The sequence below is a fragment of the Notamacropus eugenii genome, chromosome 1 (assembly GCF_028372415.1).
Source record: "Notamacropus eugenii isolate mMacEug1 chromosome 1, mMacEug1.pri_v2, whole genome shotgun sequence".
Lineage (NCBI taxonomy): Eukaryota > Metazoa > Chordata > Mammalia > Diprotodontia > Macropodidae > Notamacropus > Notamacropus eugenii.
The window spans coordinates 464,608,960-464,630,235 of record NC_092872.1 but is presented as its reverse complement, the minus strand read 5'-3'; the positions used below and the strand labels follow the sequence as shown (position 1 = coordinate 464,630,235).

Below are 21,276 nucleotides of genomic sequence, written 5' to 3'. Positions count from 1 at the left end.
AATCAACATGTAGCTTGAGTCTTGATAGGACCCCAGAGTCCCTGTCTGTAGCAACAGGTTCCATAGGGAATATAGCCTTGTGGGGTGGATGCTGCTTGTAAAGAACTCAGGTCTCTTCCAACCCACTGCATGATGATGATTGCTGATGATGATGATGATAGTAGTAGTAATAATACCACATCTCACTCAGGTTTTATACTTCTCAAAATACTTTTTGCTTTTCGAAGCATACTTGTGTAATGGGGTTGACTGGGTAAGTAGTATCATCCCCATTCCAGAGATGGGAAAACTGAGACCCAAAGAGTTTAAGGCCTAAGTCATGGAGCCAGGATGAGAGATCCCAGGGCTCCTAACTCTTTTACTACCTCAGGAAGAGTGCCTTTGTCTCTCTGATGTGGTACTGATTGAGAAGCCTCCCAAGGTGCACAGAGAGACTATGGATTAGTTTCCTTTCCTAGGGGCTTGGTCACCTTCTTTGCATTTCGTCCTTGAGTGCTCCCCTCCTCTTGCATTTTGTCTCTGATCTGTAGCAGAGCAATAGTGGGTTAGAAAAGCACCATGAGATGTGGTAACAGGCATCAGGACTGCATTTTTGTAAGCAGAACCTGATTGATGTTAGACCTGGTCGTTGGGGCAAAGGAGAGAAACTCAAAGGAATGAGGAGGTACCTTGAGTGAATGAAAGTGATGGGATCTAGGCTGGTTCTAGACTTCACAGGGACCTTAGACACCACAAGGAAACTGAGGACAAGGCTAGTTAAATGACTTGCTAAAGGTTATATAGGTAATAAGTCTCAGATGTGGGATATGAACTCAGCTCCCCCTACTACAGTGAGATGGGACCTTGAACTAGTACTAGAGCCAGAGACAATCTGCAGTGATATCCCTGCAATGGTATCTTTTCAGTTAGAGACCTCTAAAAATAACCAAAAGAAAATGAAGAGGGATCCTCTTGGGAGTAGGACATTGGGGATGGAAAGAGAGTAGATATTAAGGAAATTGATGAGAGGGGAACAAGAAAGGAAGGGACAGAAACAGAGAGAATCTGCATTAATGAATGAATGAATGGATGCGTATACACCTCTCCTTTTATATGTTAGTGTTCTCATAATCATCTGATCTTGAGGCCACTTTCCCTGGTTTGTGCCAAGTGTGTGATGAGCTTCTAGCTTTTCATGGAGAAGGAGGAGGGACCAGGGTTAGGATCCTAGTGCCATGTGTTTGTGTGCCAGTCTGTGTGTGTTTCTGTGTCCGTGTGAGTGAGCATATAAGTCTGCCTGTGTAGATTTGAATATGCATGTACTTTTGAAGGGTTGTCTAGCTCTGCAGGCACGTGAAGAGCTGTGAATGGCATCTGTGGATGCACATCTGTTGTCTTTGTGCGAGGTTGTGACACGTGTGCGAGCTCTTGTATCTGTGTATAAGTAAAGCTGGGTTTGTGTGAGTTTGTGTGTGCAAACTTGCATGTGTCGGTGCTTCTATGTCTGCGAGTCACTGTGAGTGTTAGAGAGGGTGTTAGAGTGTGTTGTTTGTATGTGTGTATGTTGATCTGTGTTTAAGTAGGAGAGTTGGCGAGTGTATGTGTGTATGCTTGTGTGCTTGTCACAATCAATGGTCTTTTGCCACTTCCCATGGAAATTCCCCTCCAGTTCCACTTTACCATGAGGGATTACAAAGTTCTTCACCAGTGATTTCATTCCCACATCAGAATCCAGCTTCCAAACCAGAGTGTAGTGGCAGCCGCTTCTTCCTCAGGCTGGGCCCTCCCTATGTTAATTATTTTCAGTGCACATCGAACCTGCTTCGCTCAGGGCTGCCCCAGGAGAGATAAATAAAATAAGGTCCAGTCATGGAATATTACCCCCTACTGGCACCTAGCCTGCAGTATTTATGGTTCTTAGACTTGCACTTGAGCTGCCTCAGAGACAGACGTGAGGTTTCCTCTTCTAGTCATTTCCTCCTTCTCCCCCCAGACAGCCCTCAACCTTGCCTGGTCTTCCTCAGAAACACTTTCCAGGGGAGCTTGAATTGACCAGCAGACTCCCTTCTGGCTCCTGCCTGGGCAATGGGGAGTCTGGCCTCTGTGGGGTGGGGGTAGGGGGTTGTTACGGGGGCTCCCTGGCCACCCAGGTGAGGGCGGCAGTGTGGGATACTGCCTGTTGCTTCATTCTCAGGCGCATGTTCTTTCCAGATGCTGGTATGGGGACAACGTGACTATTGAGGGCTGAAGATCTCCCTCTTTTGTCACTGACTCACTTGGACATTGCCCTTTCCTTGGCCTCATTGTCTTCATCTGTTAAATGGGCATAGGAAGTTTTACTTATAGGTCCTCCTCTTGGTGTTGTTAGGAGGCGACAAGAAACTAATATAAGTGCTTTTTAAAGCATAAAGCTAGTAGTAGGTATGAGGTATTATGTGAAGACTATGTTGGCTATACTGAGGGAAGGGAAGGTCAACCAACGCTATGACTCAGAAGTGATGGGACCATAGTTCTAGAATTCAAAGGGACCTTAGATGCCATGAGGAAACTGAGGACAAGGGTAGTTAAATGACTTGCCCAAGATTGTGCAGGTAGTAAACATCAGATGTGGGATATGAACCCAGCTCCTCAGACTCCAGATTCAGTTCCTTTATAGTCTGAGATGATGCCCTGAAGAACTTAATTGTTCTTTCTCACCCTCTCTACCTAGCCTTTTTTTTTTTAAAAAAATACCAGGAGCTTCCTTTGTTTCAGGAGAATAATAGTTCATGCTCCCATGGGGATTTAAGGTTCAAAAAATGGCATCCCTTAGAACAGCATTTTGCAGAGAAGGTACCTGTGACTGATTATGTGAGAGAGACACTTGGGGTATTATGGGAAGAAGGTGAGGCTTAGAATCAGGACAGATCTGGGTTCAAATTTTACCTCTCACATTTCCTCTCTGAATTATCTCTCTGAATCTCAGCTTTTGTTGTTCAGTTGTTTTTCAGTTGTGCCTGACTCTTCCTGACCCCATTTGGGGTGTTCTTGGTAAAGATACTGGAGTGGTTTGCCATTTCCTTCTCCAACTCATTTTATAGATGAGGAAACTGAGGCAAACAAGGTTAAGTGACTTGTCTGGGGTCACACAACTAGTGAGTGTCTGAGGCCACATTTGAATTCGGGAAGACTCCAGACCCAGCGCTGTACTCACTGCAGCTTGCCTCATCTCAAATTAAGAAAAGTTTTTGCATTTCCTCCTTCACAGTGAGGATAGCACTTTTAGAAACCTGGGAAACACATCCATATAAGTTTTATTTAAGTGACTCTGCAGTGTTCTAAGAGTAATAGATACTAGAGTTAGGATTTGAGCCCTGGTTTTCTAATTCTGACACCAAGGTTCTTTCTGCTGTGGCACATTGCTTCCCTGATACCCACTTTTATGATGAATGTTTATGACCCCATTAGAGAAATGGAGATGCAGAAAGGGGCATTTACCATCTAAAGTCATGAAGGAGAAGCACGTTGGAGAGTAGTCCTTCACCTCTCATGTTCTTCAAGTGGAAAACTGTCTTGTTGGTCCGTGGGGCATGGTGGGATCTTTGAGATGTAGTAAGATTTTTGTGTTGTGCAGAGTCCTGGGTTTAGAGTCTGGAAGATCTGTGTTCAAATCCCACCTCCAACACTCACAAACTTTATTACCCTGGGTAAGTCACTTAACTTCTGTTTGCCTCAGTTTCCTCATGAGAGGGTTGGGCTCACCATCTTCTAACAATCTTTGTACATCTAAATCTATGATGCCATGATCCAGCTCTATTTTCTTTGCTTCAAGGGGCCCAGCCTTTCCTCAGAGGGTAGGCAGTCACCACTGAGCTCCCAATCACAAAAGTAGCCTTGGTTCTGCCCCTTTTCCCTAATGGTAGTGCCATTTCTATGCCACCAGCATTGTGGCAACGGAGAGTCCCACAGCACTCAGAAAAGTAACAGAGGAGAAATATGCTGCATACCTCAAAATGCTTTCAAATGATGGAAGCCTCTAGATAGCATTTTGTGATTAGGAATTGGGTTGTAGCAACAGCCGTGGCTTTGGAATCACAAAACCTGGGTTCAAATCCTGGTCTGTCACTTGCTATCTATGAGACTTGGTGCATCAGCCGTGTTTCATCTTTCTCAGTATCTTTTCTTGTGTGTAAAATGGAAATAATTATAGAGGATCGTATAACTAAAGACCTTTGCCCCAGTGACCCCTTGAAGTGTGTAGTATGGGTATTATGAAATCCATTTGACAGATGAGGACAAGTGACACACTCACAGCTCTAGCTAATAAGTGAGGAGCTAGTCAAACTTAGGTCTTTGGAGTCTTCTGAAATGGCCTGCTTTCCATTAGGCTGTACTGCCTCTTTCCACCTACCTCATCCTATAGGGAAGAAAGGACTTTGTAAACCTTAAGCTACTAGGGAAAGGTAAGTGGCCTTCATGGTAGGGTATGTGTTATCCCAATTTTCAAGTGAGGAAGTGGTATCGGGAGGCAGGAGAACAGAGGTTTAAAATGGATAAGCTATCTGACCTAGGTCATGTAACTAGCAACCACAGAGCAAGAATTTGACCCCAGCTCTTCTGGTGCCAGACCCCAGTGCCCGTTCTGCAGCATCCCCCTGCCTGCAGAGTCTCTTTCCAAGGTCCTTTGTCTCTGCCATCTTCAACACCAACTGGACTTCTCTTTCCTTAAAGCAATGTGTTCCAAGTCCTGTAGCCAGGAAAAGAATAATGCAAGTCACAGCCACAACAACACCTGAAACTTAGCACTTTCCAAGTCATCGTCCTATTTTTCTTTGCCCTTATGAGCTATTTCACATGTATTTTAGGTTCACTACCACAACAGGTTTGAGAGTACTGCATGGTGAGCCCATAGATCTGGAGCCAGAAAACCTGGATTCAAATCCCTGTTCTGTTACTTACTTCTTTATGTCTTTGGGCGAGTCCCCTAACCTTCCCGTGCCTTAATATCCTTATTTGTAAAATGAAGGATTTGGACTAGATGACCTCTGGGTTTTCTTTCCACTCTGATCTATGACCTATGATTCTACGATCTCTTGACCGTCTGGCAAAGGTTTCATTGTCCAACAGTTTACGCATCTCTGTAATAACAATGAATCCTGTCCTTAATTCTGTGATTTGTTGTTTGGGAATATTATTCACTGAGTGGGGATTCCCCTTGGGTAGGAGTTGGAGTACATAGCTACTGAGGTGTCCCCTTCCAGTTCTCAAACTCTGTGATCCTCCCAGTCATCCTATGGAGTAAACACTCTTGGTATTATTATAGGTTCATTTTGTAGAAGAGGAAACTGAGAGATTAAATGACTCACTCACAGTCGCCCATTTCTTAGGTTGGATTCAAATCCAGGTCTTCTTAGATACCAATCGTACCACACTGCCTCTTAGAGGCTTAAAAAAAAATTAGAATTCGAAACAGGGAAGTCTATAGTTCCTAGTTTTAGCACTTTGTTGTTTGTACACACACATCCCAATTTGTGTACTTTATTGGGGGGTGGGGTGACATTGGGGTAAGGAAAATGTATATCCTCAGCATTCGGGCCCCTTCAGTACACCCTGCTTTCTCAGAAAGCCAAATGTAGCAGTTGTAACAGGACATACCTTCTGAAAAACCCTGAAGAGTCTGAGACTCCAAAATCCACCTCATCATCATTCTTCATATCATCTCCTTTCCCATTTCTGGAAAGAAAAGAAAGTCTCTCTTCCTAGGGGCAGCTCTTCCCTCTGTGATAGATTAACATTTTAGTATTGTAAAAGCGTGACCATTGTAGTTATAACCTAAATGTAAAACACAAAGGAAGATAGATGGGCCTCCTCTCCTGTGGAAAACCATCTTTGGACTGACTGTTCCAGCTTGAGAAAGTTCCTTTGCTCCAGATTGACCCTTGAAAGTTTTGCAGCAAGATGGTCTCTGTTGTAGATGGGGTGTTTGATAGATATCCTTTATCCCTACACCCTACAGGTGTCCTAGCTCTGGACACACAGATGTGTTCTTCATATCTGCCTAGGGTTAACTGAGACCTGGAAAGTGAAGAGGAGCTTTGTGCAATGATTTCTCATGTGAGGATGTTTGGGTTTTGGCCAGACTCCCTATTGCCAATCCAAAAAATATCCACAACATGCTCTGACGTGCCTACCGATCTCCCTTTTCCAGTTTGGATAAGCGTTTTATATAACTGCTTCTTCTAACCATCTTCCACTTTCTGTAACATAGTCTGGGTGGGGTCAAGCAGTAAAATGGGAGACGCAGGACAGCCTTTGAAAGCAATGTCACTGTCTCAGCTTCACAAGTGGGCTTTGGGCCACAATGGACAGGAGGTTTGTTTTGCCTTAGGACAGAAATTCTTTACCTCTTTTGTTTCATAGACCCCTTTGGCAGTCTGGTAAAGCCTATGGATCCCTGCTTGGAAAAATACATTTCATAAGGGCATAAAATAAAACACATAGGCTTATAAAGGAAACAAATTATATTGAAATGTCTTTATTAAAATATTAGAAAAAAATTATTCACAGTGCCCAAGATGAGAATCTCTCCATTTTATCTTGGGAGGGAGAAAAGATGGCCAAACCACTGATTCTGGTTTTCTCTCTGAGTAGTCCACCCTCCCTAGGTGGTGGTTTGTTTTCTCTAGTGCATCTCTCAACATAGGCTTGTTTTAGTGCAATGAGACTCTGCCACTGTAGACCCTATGGACCAGTCCTCAGGTTCTCAAAATAGGATCTTATTTTGGGATCTAAAGTTAACCAATTCAGGTGAGGTGTCGGTTCCCCTAAAGACACCAGGCCCATTAGAACCTGGCAGGCCTTTCTAAACAGCTGTCAAAACTGGAGAGCCTGGCTGGTGATTTGGCAGAAATCTATAAGGCAGAGGAAGGAGATGGGATCTGAGCATCTGAGAGCTGTTGGACATTAACTTTGCCTTTTCCTGCAGGTATAACCACACTCTAACTTCTCTTTCTCTTGTTTTTGAACAGAAAAAGACATATCAGTGCATCAAGTGCCAGATGACCTTCGAAAATGAAAGAGAAATTCAAATCCATGTCGCCAACCATATGATTGGTAAGAATACGTTTTAGTCCACTTCTTTGGAACCAGCTTCCTTGGTAACTGAACCATTCTGGGGTCACTTTTAGTCTACCTACGGGTGTCATTGTTGCACCTGTTTCTGAGATATCTAATGGCAAGGAAGTAGGGAAAGGGGGAGGGGAAGTATCCATGTTGGAGCTCTCTCTCTTTCCATCTGAGCCGTCTCATGCCACTTATGTGGCAATCCAACTTTTGACAATATCTTCCATTTTCTAGCAGAAATTTCCCTCTCTCCCTGTAAAAAGTACTTTTCAGTTGTCAACCACTTAGGGGCAATTACGCTCCAATTTTGTATGTCATGACATTGAATAGATTTAACTGCTCGCATTTCCCAGCTAAATGTGGTGAATTCCTCAGGCACATTGTCAAAACAGAATGCTTACAAAGTTATTTCAGTACTTTCTCTTTTCAAACGGTCCTGGACTTTTGAAAGTTCAGCTTTCCTAGATGGGTAGCTTTTAAAGAGAAAGTCCTCACGGCTTCCCAGCTCAGCACGAGGGGAACAAGCTTGGTAATAAAGAGTTATTGTAGTCAAAAGGGTTGTATCCATGCCGCAGCCACAGAGTTGCCTTTCTGGCCAGTGCAAAAGCAGTGTTTTTCCAATCGGCACAGAGGTTATAAATGTACGAGGTGACCCAGGAGGTCCATTTATTTGGATGAGTGTACCACAAAGGGAGTACCTGATAACCTGGTATTCTGGGTCCATGGAGGCTGCAGAGTCTTCAAGGCGCAGGCTGGCCTCCTCCTCCCTATCCTGTGCCTGGGCAGTCTTTATCACCCATAAAATAGAACTAGTCTCCTGGAAATTGCTGGGCCGCCACCCCTGGAGTCTCTCTCTGCCTACTTGCACAGTTGGACTTCTTGTAGTGGGAAAAGTACATGAATATCTGAGGGGGCTAGGGAGTGGGATAAGTGAAGGGGTGAGAGGGGGGCATGTCCAGTCAGGGGCCAGGCAACAAAGCTCAGAGCTGCCCATGGAGATTGGGACTTTTTAATCTTTGGGGTTCTTTTTTTTTAAAGCACCGACTGCATAATGATAAAGGAATATATACACTGTCAGTCACCAGACTGCTCAGAGGGCTTTCACGGGAGTATCAAGGAGGTGAAGATGAAGTTATCTAAAAATGTTTGCTTTTGTAGCAGGTGTTAATGTAATCTCTTGTTTGTAAGCATGAAGGGTGAGAGCCTTGCTAATTGGACCATGGTGATTTCAAAGTTGGTTTTTTTTTCATTCTTCTCCTCTCCCCTCTCTTTTGTTACTAAACCTGAAAGAGTTGAGGCTTCTTGGGCAAAGGGAGGGATATTTTCTTTTAACTTGAGCTGTGGGAAAAGAAGGAATTGGGACAGAAAAAAAGAAAAATGTAGTCTCCAAACCCAATCTGGGTCTGAGAGTAAATTCTTCCTGTCTTGAATCCCGGTCTATCTGGAGTTACTTGTTTTCTGGGCTTCCTATACTGTTCAGGGGTATGGCAAAATGGGAGAGAATGGGAAATTGTCCCCTTCTTAATGATCCATTTGGGAAGCATATTGCTTTGGGGGAGGGCGAAATTGTTCAAAAGACTTACCTAATTAAAGGTGAACTTGTAGAGGTAGATCTAGGACCATAGAATGTCAGAAGTCACAGAGGACCTCAGAGATAACTAGAAATTTATGGTAAAATGACCAATGATCTGATCCAAATGATTTCTATCATTTTGTCTGAACATCCCTTCTTTTGCTTCTGTTGGTGGGTATTTGTAAATGGGTCCTTTTCCTCCTTAGACTGGAAGTTCCCTTCCTGGCCCTGAGTCATGCCTCGTTTTGTGTCCTGGGACATAGGGCATTACCTCTAGGTGCCTGTAATTAATCTGTTGAATTGAATGGGGGTTAACTGCCCAGGATCCCACATGTGGTTTAGGACAGAGCTTGAGAGAACACCCAGATCTCTTATTCCACATTCTTTTTCTCCATTATTCCTTTTTCTCCATAAAATTACCTCTCCTAGCCATAGAGGACCATTAGATTTCCAAACTGGAAAAGGGATATTACAAGTCAGCCCTCCTCCATTTGCAGGTGAGGAAATTGAGACACAGGGAAATAAAAGGAATTGTACTTGTTCTGTATGAGAAGATGGCCCAGTCCCATGATTGGGAAGGAGGATAGGTGACTAGGCAGAATGCTTCATCGGTAATCTCATTATCTGAGGAGATAATAAGGAATGCTCCTAGGATATATTGGGAGGACCCTCTTTGATGAACTCTTGGGAAGACTTGGACAAGAGGTGCACACAGTAGGTAGACATGAATGAGTAGTGATCTGCATCTTAGGAAGAAACTCTCAAATGAATTTGTGTATATAACATGCTTAAATGCGCACATGTTATTTCTTCAATTGAACTCTTGGTAGGGACTTTGATTTTTTGACTTTTTTCTTTTATTCAACTTTTGGCACATAGTGCTGGCTTTATAAATGTTTATTGATCGTCCAAGGTCACATTAGACAGTTGGTGGTGCAAGAGTTAGAGCTCTGGAGTCAGGAGTGTCTAGGTTCAACTCCCATCTCAGGTACTTACTAGCTGTGTGACCCTTTTATTTAACCTCTTTCTGCCTTAGTGTCCTCATTTGTCAAATGCAGATAACAGTAGCACATGCCTCTCATGGTTGTTGTGAGGATAAAATGAGATAATATTTTAAAGCACTTTGCAAATCTCTAAGTACTATATAGATACTAGGGACAATGATGACATCGGTGACAGTAACATGGGAAGTGACAGAGCTGGGATTCAAACCTAGATCCTTTTATTCTAAATTCATCACTTTTCACTGTTGCACCTTTGTAATGGTTCTGGTGTCAGATAATTTTAGGGACGTATGTAAGTCCTGACTTTGCATCTTGGAGCTCCTAGGGTGGCAGGTGGTAGGAAAGTAGGCTCATGTCAGGGTAGACTTTGAAATCCCTGACCTTGTCAGTCTTTTGCCGTCATCAGTGGGGAGGGCATTACACATAATTTGTGATTCTGCCCCTCCCCTACATGTGCCTTCCTCTACCCTACCACCTAGTGCCATGACTCAAGAGATTTATGGAGCCACTGGTATGTGAAAGTCAAGTCAGCCCCTATCTCTTTAGTGCTTTGAGGTTCACAAAGAACTTTGTTCTTGACAACCCTGTGAAGTAGACAATGCATATATTATGACACTGTTATCCCCATTTTTCAGATAAAGGATATGAAGATGCAAACGACATACATGGTTCCTACCCTCATGTATTGTGTAGGCTAATTGGGGAAGATTCATGTGCACAAATAATTACAATTCAGAGCAGCATGTGACAAGTACCAAAGGAGTAGTACAGATAATTGGCAGTGTAGTGAGCAGTTCAGAGAAGATTCTTGTGGGCTGTAGTCTTCTCAGAAAGCTTCATGGAGGAATGACTTTGGATTTTACTCTTGATGGGAGGGTAAGATTTGATTTGAGTAGGTGGAGAAGAGAAGGATGACATTCCCAGAGTGGGGAGTGCCATGAGCAAAGGTGTGGAGTAGGAATGAATGTGCTGAGTTCAGGGGATGATGTGGAGACCAAGGTGGCAGGTGCTGAGTGTTCAGAGTGGAGCTGTAGGAGGTAAGACTGGAAAACGAGGTTGGAGCCAGATGGTGGAGGACTTTGAATGCCAAGCTGAGTAGCTTGTGTTTTATTTGCCAGGCAATAGGGAGCTCTTTATAGTTTTCTTTTTGTTTTGTTTTGTTTTTTAGCAGATGACTTTCTTAGATCTATACAGGAGGAGAATAGCAAGGAACCATGTTTCCGTGGAAAGAGCATGAGGCTTAGGATAATTGGGTTCAAATCCCAGCTTTCATTCTTCACTTGCTGTATCGATTTTGAGTGAGTTGTTTAACCACTCTGACCTTCAGTATCATCATCAAAAGGAAACAGATATGGCGATAATAAACTGTGTGCTATCATCCTTACAAGGTTCTTGTGTGGAAAGCACTTTGTAACTCTTCAGGCTCTATACAAATGTGAGTTCTTATTATCCAGTGTCTTGCTCATCACAGTTTAATAAATGTTTGTTGAATTATCCTGGTAGCTAGTACTGGATAGGGACCAAAGGGTAATAAGACTAGTTAGGAGGCTGTTGTCATGGTCCAGGCATGAGGTGTTAAAGGCCTGAATTAATGTGGTACATACCTGGAAAGGAGGCAGCATTGATGAGAAATTGAGAGAGCTTAGTGTTTCATTTAATGTGGAAGGTCAGTGGCATCGGCCCTCTGCTCAGGCCTAGTCTGATGTCAGTGTTGGTTGGAGGTGGTGGGAGAGAGGAGACGAGTAGGGGAATGAATGAGTGGGATAGATGAAGACAATGGAAGAAAGAAAGACGTGAAGCAGAGGGAAGAGATTCCTGGGTGGGAACTCTGAGGCTGGGCAATGGTTCCTACTTGTTTCTTCTGCAGCGAGGGAAGACATTGCTAAATCTTCTCCTCCCCCCATCCCCAAGGCCCTGGATTCCCCATGGGCCATTTCCCCCATATAAATGGTGTGCCACGTCTCTTCTCCCACCCCCAAACCCCCAAGGTTGAGAAGGCCGGCCTTAAACCGACTGGGATAAAACTTCCTCAATAGAAGCCAGGGGACTTAGGAGAGTGGCTCCCATGAGCTGTTCACAAGAGCCTGCATGGCCATGGTCTGGCCCTTGGCAGACTCTACACAAACAGGGTCTACAGCCACCCTCCCTTGAGGATCCAGGCTGCTAGATAATTCCCCTAGGAGAAGCATAAACGTTTCATTTTTATATCAGGGCCTCTGCATGGGTTTGCAGCCTCTGAGACCCCACGAGTTATGATGACTCAGGGACATGTCTCCTTGGAAACATTTTTTTTCCCCTCCCTTTCCCAGTCTTCCCTGCTGTTGCTTGGGGGGTGGGGTGGGGGAGGGTTGGTGGGAGTGATTTGGAGCTGATAGAAAGGGAAGGGTCTTTTGAAACCTTTTCAGCAGCTGGGGTCGCCTTTGAAATATTTCCCTCTGCAAAGAATGGGGCTCTCCCCTTTCTCAGCCTCCCCCTACCCTTTGAAATGTTTTTTAGACTGGGGGGAAGCCCAGGCCCCTCCCCACCAACAGGCATATCAAAAACTTGGAGCAGTTCGACTGTCTCTGTTCTGCCTGCCCCCCTGTGGGGATGCCCTGGCTCTGGTGAAGGCCTCCCCCTTCTCTACCTCCCACTGCCTCTGATGTGCAGGCTCCATCAGATGCCTAAAAGGATGGGCCCCCCACTCAGAAAATGGCTCCACGGGAGGCGAGCCAGCCCGGTTAGCTGCTGAGAGCCACACAAAGCTCTCACTGTGCCCCTGGACGCCTGGCGGTCTGAGAGAAGCCTAGGTCTGGCCAGGAGATGGCTGCCCTCCCCAATCTCTGAAGGCTTCCTTGAAATGTTATTCTTACATGGATCCCCCTTTCTCTCTGCCCCCTCCCATGTCTCAGAGCATACGGAAGGATGGGGTGACCAGTGTTTTCTGAGCACATGTGTACATGTATGTGTCTAAGAGTACCTGTGTTCAGATCCTATACCAAGAAATGTAATTATCTATCCCCACCAGCTTGTTAGAAGCCCAGCCACCAGTGCTGGAATGGATAGGACATAAAAGCCAGGCCCTTTGATAGGTTTGCAGTGGGAGTGGTGGAGTGCAGTGAAGCTATGTGGGGAGAGGGTCAATCCCAGATTATTTCTTCGAGTTGCTTTTCTCCTAGGTGTCTGTTGGGAAGGGCTGGGGTCTGTTCAGTGTCCTGAGAACTTGTCCTTGAAATAACTAAGCTCACAGTGACCCTGAGTTCAGACCTCTGGGGGTGAATCAGCCTTTTAGGCCCTTCTTTTTGGAAGGGACAGGACTGGAGTTTTAGCTGTGGAGGCTTCCCAGTCCCCTAGGGAAGTGGAGAGGGAGGGGCTTGGGCTGGGAAAGTCCTTGGGGAACTTCGTCAGGGACGTTTGCCCCTGATGTCCTTGGAAAGAGATTCTGGGAATATCTGGCTGATGGCCACGGGCAGTGGAGAGCCAGGAGTGTCCCGGTGGGACATTAGTCATTCAGAAAAAGTTATTTTCTCCATCTTGTTGGCTGTTTCTTTCTGTGTCTGTTTGCTTCAGGGGCTGATATTTGAAATCAGGGGCAGTGGAGGCAATTGGAGAGGGGCAGTTCTTTTTTTTTTTTAGTGGAGGGAGACAATCAGGATTAAGTGACTTCCTCAGGGTCACATAGCTACTAAGTGTCTGGGTTCACATTTGAACCCACATCCTCCTGACTCCAGGGCCAGTGTGCCACCTAGCTGCCCTGAGTCAAAGGGTCTTTTGAACAGTGTATGGAAGACAAATGGGAATAGACCATTCTCTTTCCCTTCTACCCTTGGCACCAAAGCCACATTCTCATGTGTACTTCTTGGCTTCCCATGGAGCCTTGGAAGGTAGGGGTGTTAGATGTGTGTGTGTGTGTGTGTGTGTGTGTGTGTGTGTATGTGTGTGTGTGTGTATGTGTGTATGTGTATGTATCTGTGTATCTGTGTCACAGCTGGCCCTACACTCCCAAACTCTGTGTGAGGGAGAGGGGAGGGAGAGAACTCTATTGCTTTCCAACTGTTCCAAGGAGCACTCCCCTGGAGATTTTGCAAAGAGCTTTGCAGATCTGGGATCAGCCCTCCCCACCATTGCCTCATCTCAGACCTAGGTTTTGGGTTAGGCTGAAGGCAGTTTTGGAGGGGTGTGATCTGTTGACCTGATTGAGAGAGTCTGGAAGTTTGGATCATGAACGAAGGTCCAGCCCCAATGCACCAACAACAGAGATCTACGAGAGAGAGAGAGAGAGAGAGAGAGAGAGAGAGAGAGAGAGAGAGAGAGAGAGAGAGAGAGAGAGAGAGAGAGAGAGAGAGATTTTTGTTTACTTTCTTAGAGGAACATCTGTTGCTGAACAATGCAGCGTTATGTGCTTTAATGGTGCTTTTGATTCAGGTAACACAAGACACAAAACATCTGTCTAACCTTAATATGTGATAAAAATGTCTCTCTCTTCCCCCCTGGAGATCGTGTTTCAAGTCCAGGAACTGTTCTCTCGGAATAACAAGCGTGTACAGAGGGTCTCTAATCCAGCTTCTCCCCCCCACCCCACCCCCAGCTTAGCACGCTCAGGAAAATCAGAGCTCAGGCGTCTGTTCCTCTCATTGAAAATACAGATGGAAAGCTTGTGGCAAATGGCCTCAGTTTCCCTCGACTCAGCCAGCGATGATCTTCTTTGAGGAGAGCTAGTGATCAAGCAGCTTGATGTCTGGAGAATCCTGAAAGTCCTTGTTTAAGAAAATTAAGGGGACTGTCATCTTGAAGGTCAGAATCAGAACTAATGTGGTTGTTTTTAAATTTTTTGAGGGTGGGTAGAGTAAGCCAGAATTTTGCAAGTGGGGTTTCCTGTAGCCCATCAACTTAAAATTGTGGGATAATAGATTTAAAGCTGGAAAGGTCCTTAGGGTCGTCGTTATTTTTAAAGATGAGGAGACTGAGGCTCAGAGAAGATAAGTGACCTGATCACGGTCACTTAGAAAGCTAGCGGCAGAGCTGGGATTCACTCAGGTTTTGCCTTTTCTGCTTCCTATGGAATTTCTGCATCAGACATATGATGGCATCTGTATTTTCCATTTTTGGAAACACAGATAGGTTGGCTTTTGGGGAGAAGTTGGAATGTTGTGTTTTTCTTTATTCTTGCCTCAGTGTAACTAGAGTACAGTGATATGAGTGAATCCTAGAGTGCTGGTGCTGGAAAAGGGGTCATCTCATTTAGCCTTGTGGCTTCAACAAAGGGAGGAACATGCACGCCTTCAAATCAAGTTGATGCAAGTGCTGGCTTACCTATCCCAAAGTGTCAGTGGGGGGTGGTGAAATCCTGTCCTGGATTTCTAAGTAAGGTTCTTTCATTCAGGGGCGCGTGTGTGTATGTGTGTGTGTGTGTCTGTCTGTGTATGTCTGTATGTGTGTCTGTGTGTCTGTGTATGTGAGTGTGCATCTGTCTGTCTGTGTCTCTGTGTCTCTGTCTCTGTGTGTGTGTTTTGAGCATACAAGCACACGCACAGTTAGATATGCGTTTTATGATTTCACTCTGTTCTCTGTTACAATTGACTACAAAACTTCAAAAGTACTTATTTTCACGTGAAATACTGCAAATGGGTCCACTCGGTTGTTCTTTTTCTCCTCTTTCACTTTACATCCTTTCCATATCTTGAGTGGTATGTTTTATTTTTTAGTGTCCATTGTAAATCTGTAGTCTCTTCCATACAGATGTGGAGCAGAGGAGTGCCCACATTCGAGTGAGGGCTAGGAGAAACACGGAGTGTGTTGGTGTTAGACATTCAGCCTTTTTTTCGTCATGCATTCAGCTAGCATCTGTTTGCTGGCCCTTCCCTCAAAGCTCAGCTCAGATGCTCACCTCCTGCAGGAAGTCGTGCTTCTTTGCCTTAGTTGCTAACACTCTTCAGATTTTGGTGTTTATTTATTTATCTGTTTAAATGGTCTAAGCACAGTTTTGGGCTGGTATTTTGTATCCTGCCTTGCATGTAGTGAGAATCCAATACCGCCTTCTTTGGTTGAGTTGAATAGATGTTCTTTGTGCACAAGGCATTGCACTAGTTGCTTTGGGGGGTTGGGGGGAGAGCTATAAGAGCCCATTCATCACGGAGACCTACTGAGAGACAGGACACACAGACAAAAGTTAAATACCAACATAAGGCACAGTAGTTAGGAGTCACAATGATCAGTAATCGTAATAGCTCATGTTTGCAAAATGCTTTGCATATATTTTTTTTCCTTGATCTTAAAAAGCTTTGAAAAGTAGGTGCTGTTTACTTCTATTTTGCAGATGAGGAAATTGTGGCCCACAGAGGTTATGTCTCTTGGCCAGAGTCATATGGCTGGTAAATGGTCAAGAGGCAGTTAATTTTTTTTTAATTTTTAAAAGTTTCACATAAAAAAATGGTTTTTAAGTTTAAATTTTTTGTGTGAATTTAGTGATCTTTAGCAAATGTGGACATTTCAGCATACAACAAAAACTAAAAAGAACATTGTAGATGATCAGTAATGGACATTTATTAAGCACTTATTATGTGCTAGGTGAACCAGGAACCTCTGTCATAGTTTTTGTCTTTTAAAAAGTATACATTTATATATATATATATATATGTAATGTATGTATATATATATCAATAAAATTTTTTAAAAGACCCAAAAAGTATATATTAAACTTAACATGGTAGCACCAAAATCACTGTTTTTGTTTCCTTCTGAACTTTTTGTTTTCATATCCATATTTTAAAAATTCTTATCTTCAAATTTTTATTACTACCCACTAACTGGATCTTTCCCTTCTTCACAGATACTTTAACTTGGGTATAGTAAAGGAAGATAAATGGACACACTGGCCATGTTTAAAAACTTATGGTCTCATTCTGAACCTCTACCAGAGATGGGGAACCCATGGCCTTGAGGCCATATGTGGCCTTCTAGGTCCTTGGGTGTGGCCTTCTGACTGAGTAAAATTTTTATAGAACTTTTTTTATTAAGGAGATTTATTCTATGAAGTTTGGATTTAGTCAAAGGGCCACACTTGAGGACCTAGTGGGCTGCATGTGTCCTTGAGCCTGCTGGTTCTTCATCCTGCTCTAGTCCATCACCTCTGCTAATGTGTCATTATCAGTCTTTGAAGGTCAAGGTTGGTGACTGCATTGATTAATTGTTCAGTCTTGTAGAGTTGTTTTCCTTTATTATTATTCTAGTCATTTTTAAAATTATTTTTCCGATTCTGCTAGTTTTCCTGTCTATCAATTCATTCAAGTCTTCTGTGTTTCTTGAATTGTTTCTTACAGTACAATATCCTATAATATCCATCCACCACAGTTGTTGAGCCATTCCTCAGTTAATTGTCTTTTCTTTATTTTCTAGTTCTTTGCTACAGCAAGTAGTGCTGCCATAAATATTTTTGTACATATGAGTCCTTTCCCTTTTTGACTTTTGACCCCTTTAAGGGGAGATTATGTGCTTGGTAATAGTATTTCTAAGTCAAAGGATACGCATAATTTGGTGACTTTGGGGCATGACTGAACCGGTGGTGCAGCTGTAACTTTTAAACCCAGGTTTTCTTGATATCACATCTAATACTCCTTTCACTATTCCATGCTGGCTCTCTCTGTGGAATGTATGCATTATAGGATATCAGAGGAAGGATGGGACAGTGTGAGCTGGGGAAACTGAGTCCTGCATGAAGAAAGTGGGAGCTGAATTTCTTTCTTTTGGATTTTGAAAGGTGCTGCAATCATGCTAAAGACTGGTTTATTCATATCTCAAGAGAACCTCAGATAATAGGGGAGAGAAGAGGAAAGGGTGAAGGCTTTTTTCTGTTTAACAAGTTAAAAAAATTTTTTATTTTTTTTGTTTCCATATCACCTAAATTTCCCAACAAATCCATTCTACCCATCCTGGAGAAAAAAATAAAAGAAAGAAAAACAGTTCAGCAAAATCATGGTATAGTAGAAAAGATCACTAGTTCTAAATTCAGATTGTTGTTATTCGGGGAGGAGGAGAGAGTCTGAATAAGGTGTGTACAGAGAAGTAAATACGAAATGTAAACAAAATTGGTTCCAAGGAACTTTGGGGATTGGGACGTTAACAACTTGGGGCATCAGGATAGGATCTATGTAGGAGATAGCCTTTGATTCAAGTCTTAGGGTCAAATTAGGGATTCTACGATGGGAAGGTGACAAGGTAATGCTTAGGCGATACCAAACAGACCCTTCAGCCCTTGGACAGGGGAACAAGATCTCTAATTTTGACAGAAATGTCCTGTCAGCGTTTAGCACAAGTAGAAACCCAGGAAATGTTGGAGCTTATTATGCAGAGGCATGAAGGTACCCTACGTATGTGTTTTCCTTCTTGGACCTCTATCTGTGCCCCATTCTCTGGTGGCCTTTGTATAAGTGTCTTAAGACTCTTAATTACCTCCTCTGCCATTCAGCTCCAATCCAATATAGTGTCAGAGGATTGTAGCATCATCAGCTGAGAGGCAGGGGAAACCTTAGAGGCCATCTATTTTAATCTTTCTATTTCACTGATGAGGAAACTGAGCCTCAAAGAGGTTTTGAACCAGATCCTTTCCCTCCAAAGTCAGTGTTCTTCCCACTTCACTACATGGCTCCACATTTTTTTAAATTTAATTTTATTATTATTTTTTTAATGTTTTACAATCACTGGCATAAAACTAAGATTTTATCCTCCCCACACCTACCCCCCACTACCCCCCTCCCTCCCCATGACAGCATACAATTCTGTATAGATTCTACATATACTTTCCTATTGAGTACGTTTTCACTATAGTCATGCTATGTAGTTGAACTAAAATAAATGGAAGAAGTCATATAACAAATCAAAACATGATACACAAAAACATACACACACAAACATGATCTACTACCATGGCTTCACATTTTATTGAAGTAGTATTGGGATAGGAGTTGGGAGAACTGGACTTTGCTACTAATTAGCATTATCTCTCATCTTTAGGCCTCATTTTCCTCATTTGTAAAATAAAACCAGTAGGCTTAAAGATCTTAATGGCATAGAGTTAGAAGGGGTTTTTAGATCATGTAACATTTTATAGATGAGGAAACTGAAGCTGAGAAAAGGACCATGCGTAGTCTAAGGACACACAGAAAGTATGTGATTCCAGTTGTTTCCCCACTGTGTCATGCTGCTTGACATGGGAAGTGGCTAGGAATAAGGAGGACTGGCTAATAAGTATTATTAGTCCCAGTCTCCTCATTTCTAAAATAAAAGCATTGGATTAAATAGTTTTAAGTCTTCCTTCAGCTCCTGATCGTCCTCTTCATGTCCCCTTTCTCATATCCTGACTACAACAACGATCTTCAACCAATAATTAGGGCCTGTAGTTAGGGGCTTTCAAAGTCTCTCTGGAGAAGTCCCCCTGTCTTGTTGAGTCATTAGATTGTAAGTTCCTTGAGGATGGGGACTATCTTTTTTTTTTCTTGTTCATTCATCTATTCATTTATTTGTTCATTTATTTATTTTTAATGTTCTATCCCAAATTTTCCCTCCCTCTACCCCCTTCTCTACTCATGGAGAGGTTAAGAAATATGATGCCCATTACAGTCATTTCCACATTAACATATTTCCACATTAACCATGTTGCTAGGAGAAAAAAGTGAGAAAAAATAAAAAGAGAAAAGAACACCCTTCAATCTGCATTGGAGTCCCTCATTTTTCACCTTGAGTCTTTTGGAATTATTGTGGATTACTTCATTAATCAGAGATTTTTTTTTTTTTGGTACTCCCAACACTTAGCACAGTGCCTGACACATAGTAGGTGCTTAATAAATATTTATCAATTGATTAATACTAGTGCTGGCCCTCATCTCCTCTGACCTGAATTGTTCTAATAGCCTCTTGTTTAATTGTTCTGCTTTCAGTCTGTCCGTTCTCCAGACTACAGTTGTTTGGTCTTCTCTTTGTACCACAGAAGAAGTCTGAATTTACTATGGCATTAAAAGATAAAATATGTTGATATTATACAAAACTAGTCATATACTTTATGCATTTTTGAGTTTCTAAACTTTTCTGTGTTGTCTGCTGCCCTTCATGTGTTGTGTATGGATTCTGCAGTTAGGCCATCTCCAGTTGTCCTGATCTATATGTGGCCACTGGATCCAGATGGCTCTGGTGGAGAAAGTGAGGCTGGTGACTTTGCACAGCCCTCTGCACTTAAATCCAATTCACTTGCGTGTCATGGCATCATCTTCCTGAAGTTATGGTCTTCACTTATTCTGTGAAGCTCCTCTCAAATTCCCATTTAATTTTTTATGCTGACCTGTGATATACCAAAGCCACTATGGGGAAAGTTGTGATGTAGAAGGGATTACTGTAATCTCACATTGATGCCAAAATAATCTTCCTCCAAATTAGGAAAATTAATGACAAAGCAGCTAGATGGCATGTTGGTTAGAGTTCTGGGCCTGAAGCTGAATTCAAATCCAGCTTCATGCACTTAGTTGCTTTGTGATCTCAGTTTGCTTCAGTTTCCCCAGCTGTAAAATGGGGATAATAACAACACCAGCTTCTCATGGTTGTTACGAGGACCAAATAAAATTATATTTTAAAAAAGCTTTTAGCATGTTTCCTGGCACATAGTAGGTGCAGTGTACACACTCTCCTCCCTTGCCCTTCCTAAAGCACTGATCTCATAACATTGCTATCTTACTCAAGACGCTCCAGTGGTTCCCTTTAAAATACAAATTCCGTGATTTGGCAGCTAAAGCGCTGCACAATGATTTCCCTCTCTGCCTGCACTGGAGGTTTCTTCCAAACCGTCCTGCTTTGTTGTTTCTTGAATATAGCATCCCATCTCTCACGTCCTCTCCTCTGCCCACCATAATATACTTCCTCCTCACCTCATGCTCTTGTCATCTTTCTTTCTTTTTTATTTTATTTTATTCTTCTTATCATCTTTCAAGGCTCAACTCAGGTTCCACCTCCAGTGTGAAGACTTTCTTTATTCCATGTGGGTTGTTAGCCACTATTTCTCCCCTCAAATTATTTTGTGTCTGTAAGATAAATTCCTTAAAGGCAGAAAATGTTTTTTGCCTTTGTACTCTTAGCATCTCACCCTGTGCCTTGTACCTAGTAGGTGTTTTATAAATATTTACTGAAGTTAATTGAATTGAATCAGATCCATATAAATTGCTTGCTTCCCCAGTGTTGCCTCTAAAGTTTGCTGGGATTCCCTAAGGAGAGAAGAGAGAAGCCAGCTGGGGTATTCACACCTGAAGTGGATGCCACTAGTGTTCGCTCCAGGCCTAAGGCCCTAAGGAGCCAATTGAGCCAATGGCACAGAAAGAAATTCAAGATACCTCACTTGCCCCTAGTCATGGTTATATAACAGAGAAACCTGGAATGAGGATAAAGGTAGCACCATAATAGGGTGCTGTTTTTTAGGGACTTATAGACTGTTTAAGTTCTAAATTAGGTGATAGAATCCTACTGGCTTTCCTGATTGTCCATACACCCTAAGGCCTGCCTGTGGTGATATGATGAAGCCCATGTAAGTCTGCCATAGAGAAATGAATACAGCTCTTCTGACCTGACACACTCCTCGCTCCTGTGAAGGATGCTGCTGTTATC

At 43.0% G+C, this 21,276-nt stretch overlaps 1 protein-coding gene across 6 annotated transcripts in view; it reads left to right on the top strand.

Annotated features, from left to right (window-relative positions):
• Positions 1-21,276, top strand: part of ZNF423 (zinc finger protein 423) — a 417,541-nt gene that overhangs the window by 256,778 nt on the left and 139,487 nt on the right. For all 6 annotated transcript variants that reach the window (XM_072632160.1, XM_072632164.1, XM_072632159.1 and 3 more), the window contains one exon: positions 6,987-7,071. In XM_072632160.1, coding sequence (XP_072488261.1) covers positions 6,987-7,071 — 85 coding nt within the window. The remainder of the gene's footprint in view (positions 1-6,986; positions 7,072-21,276) is intronic.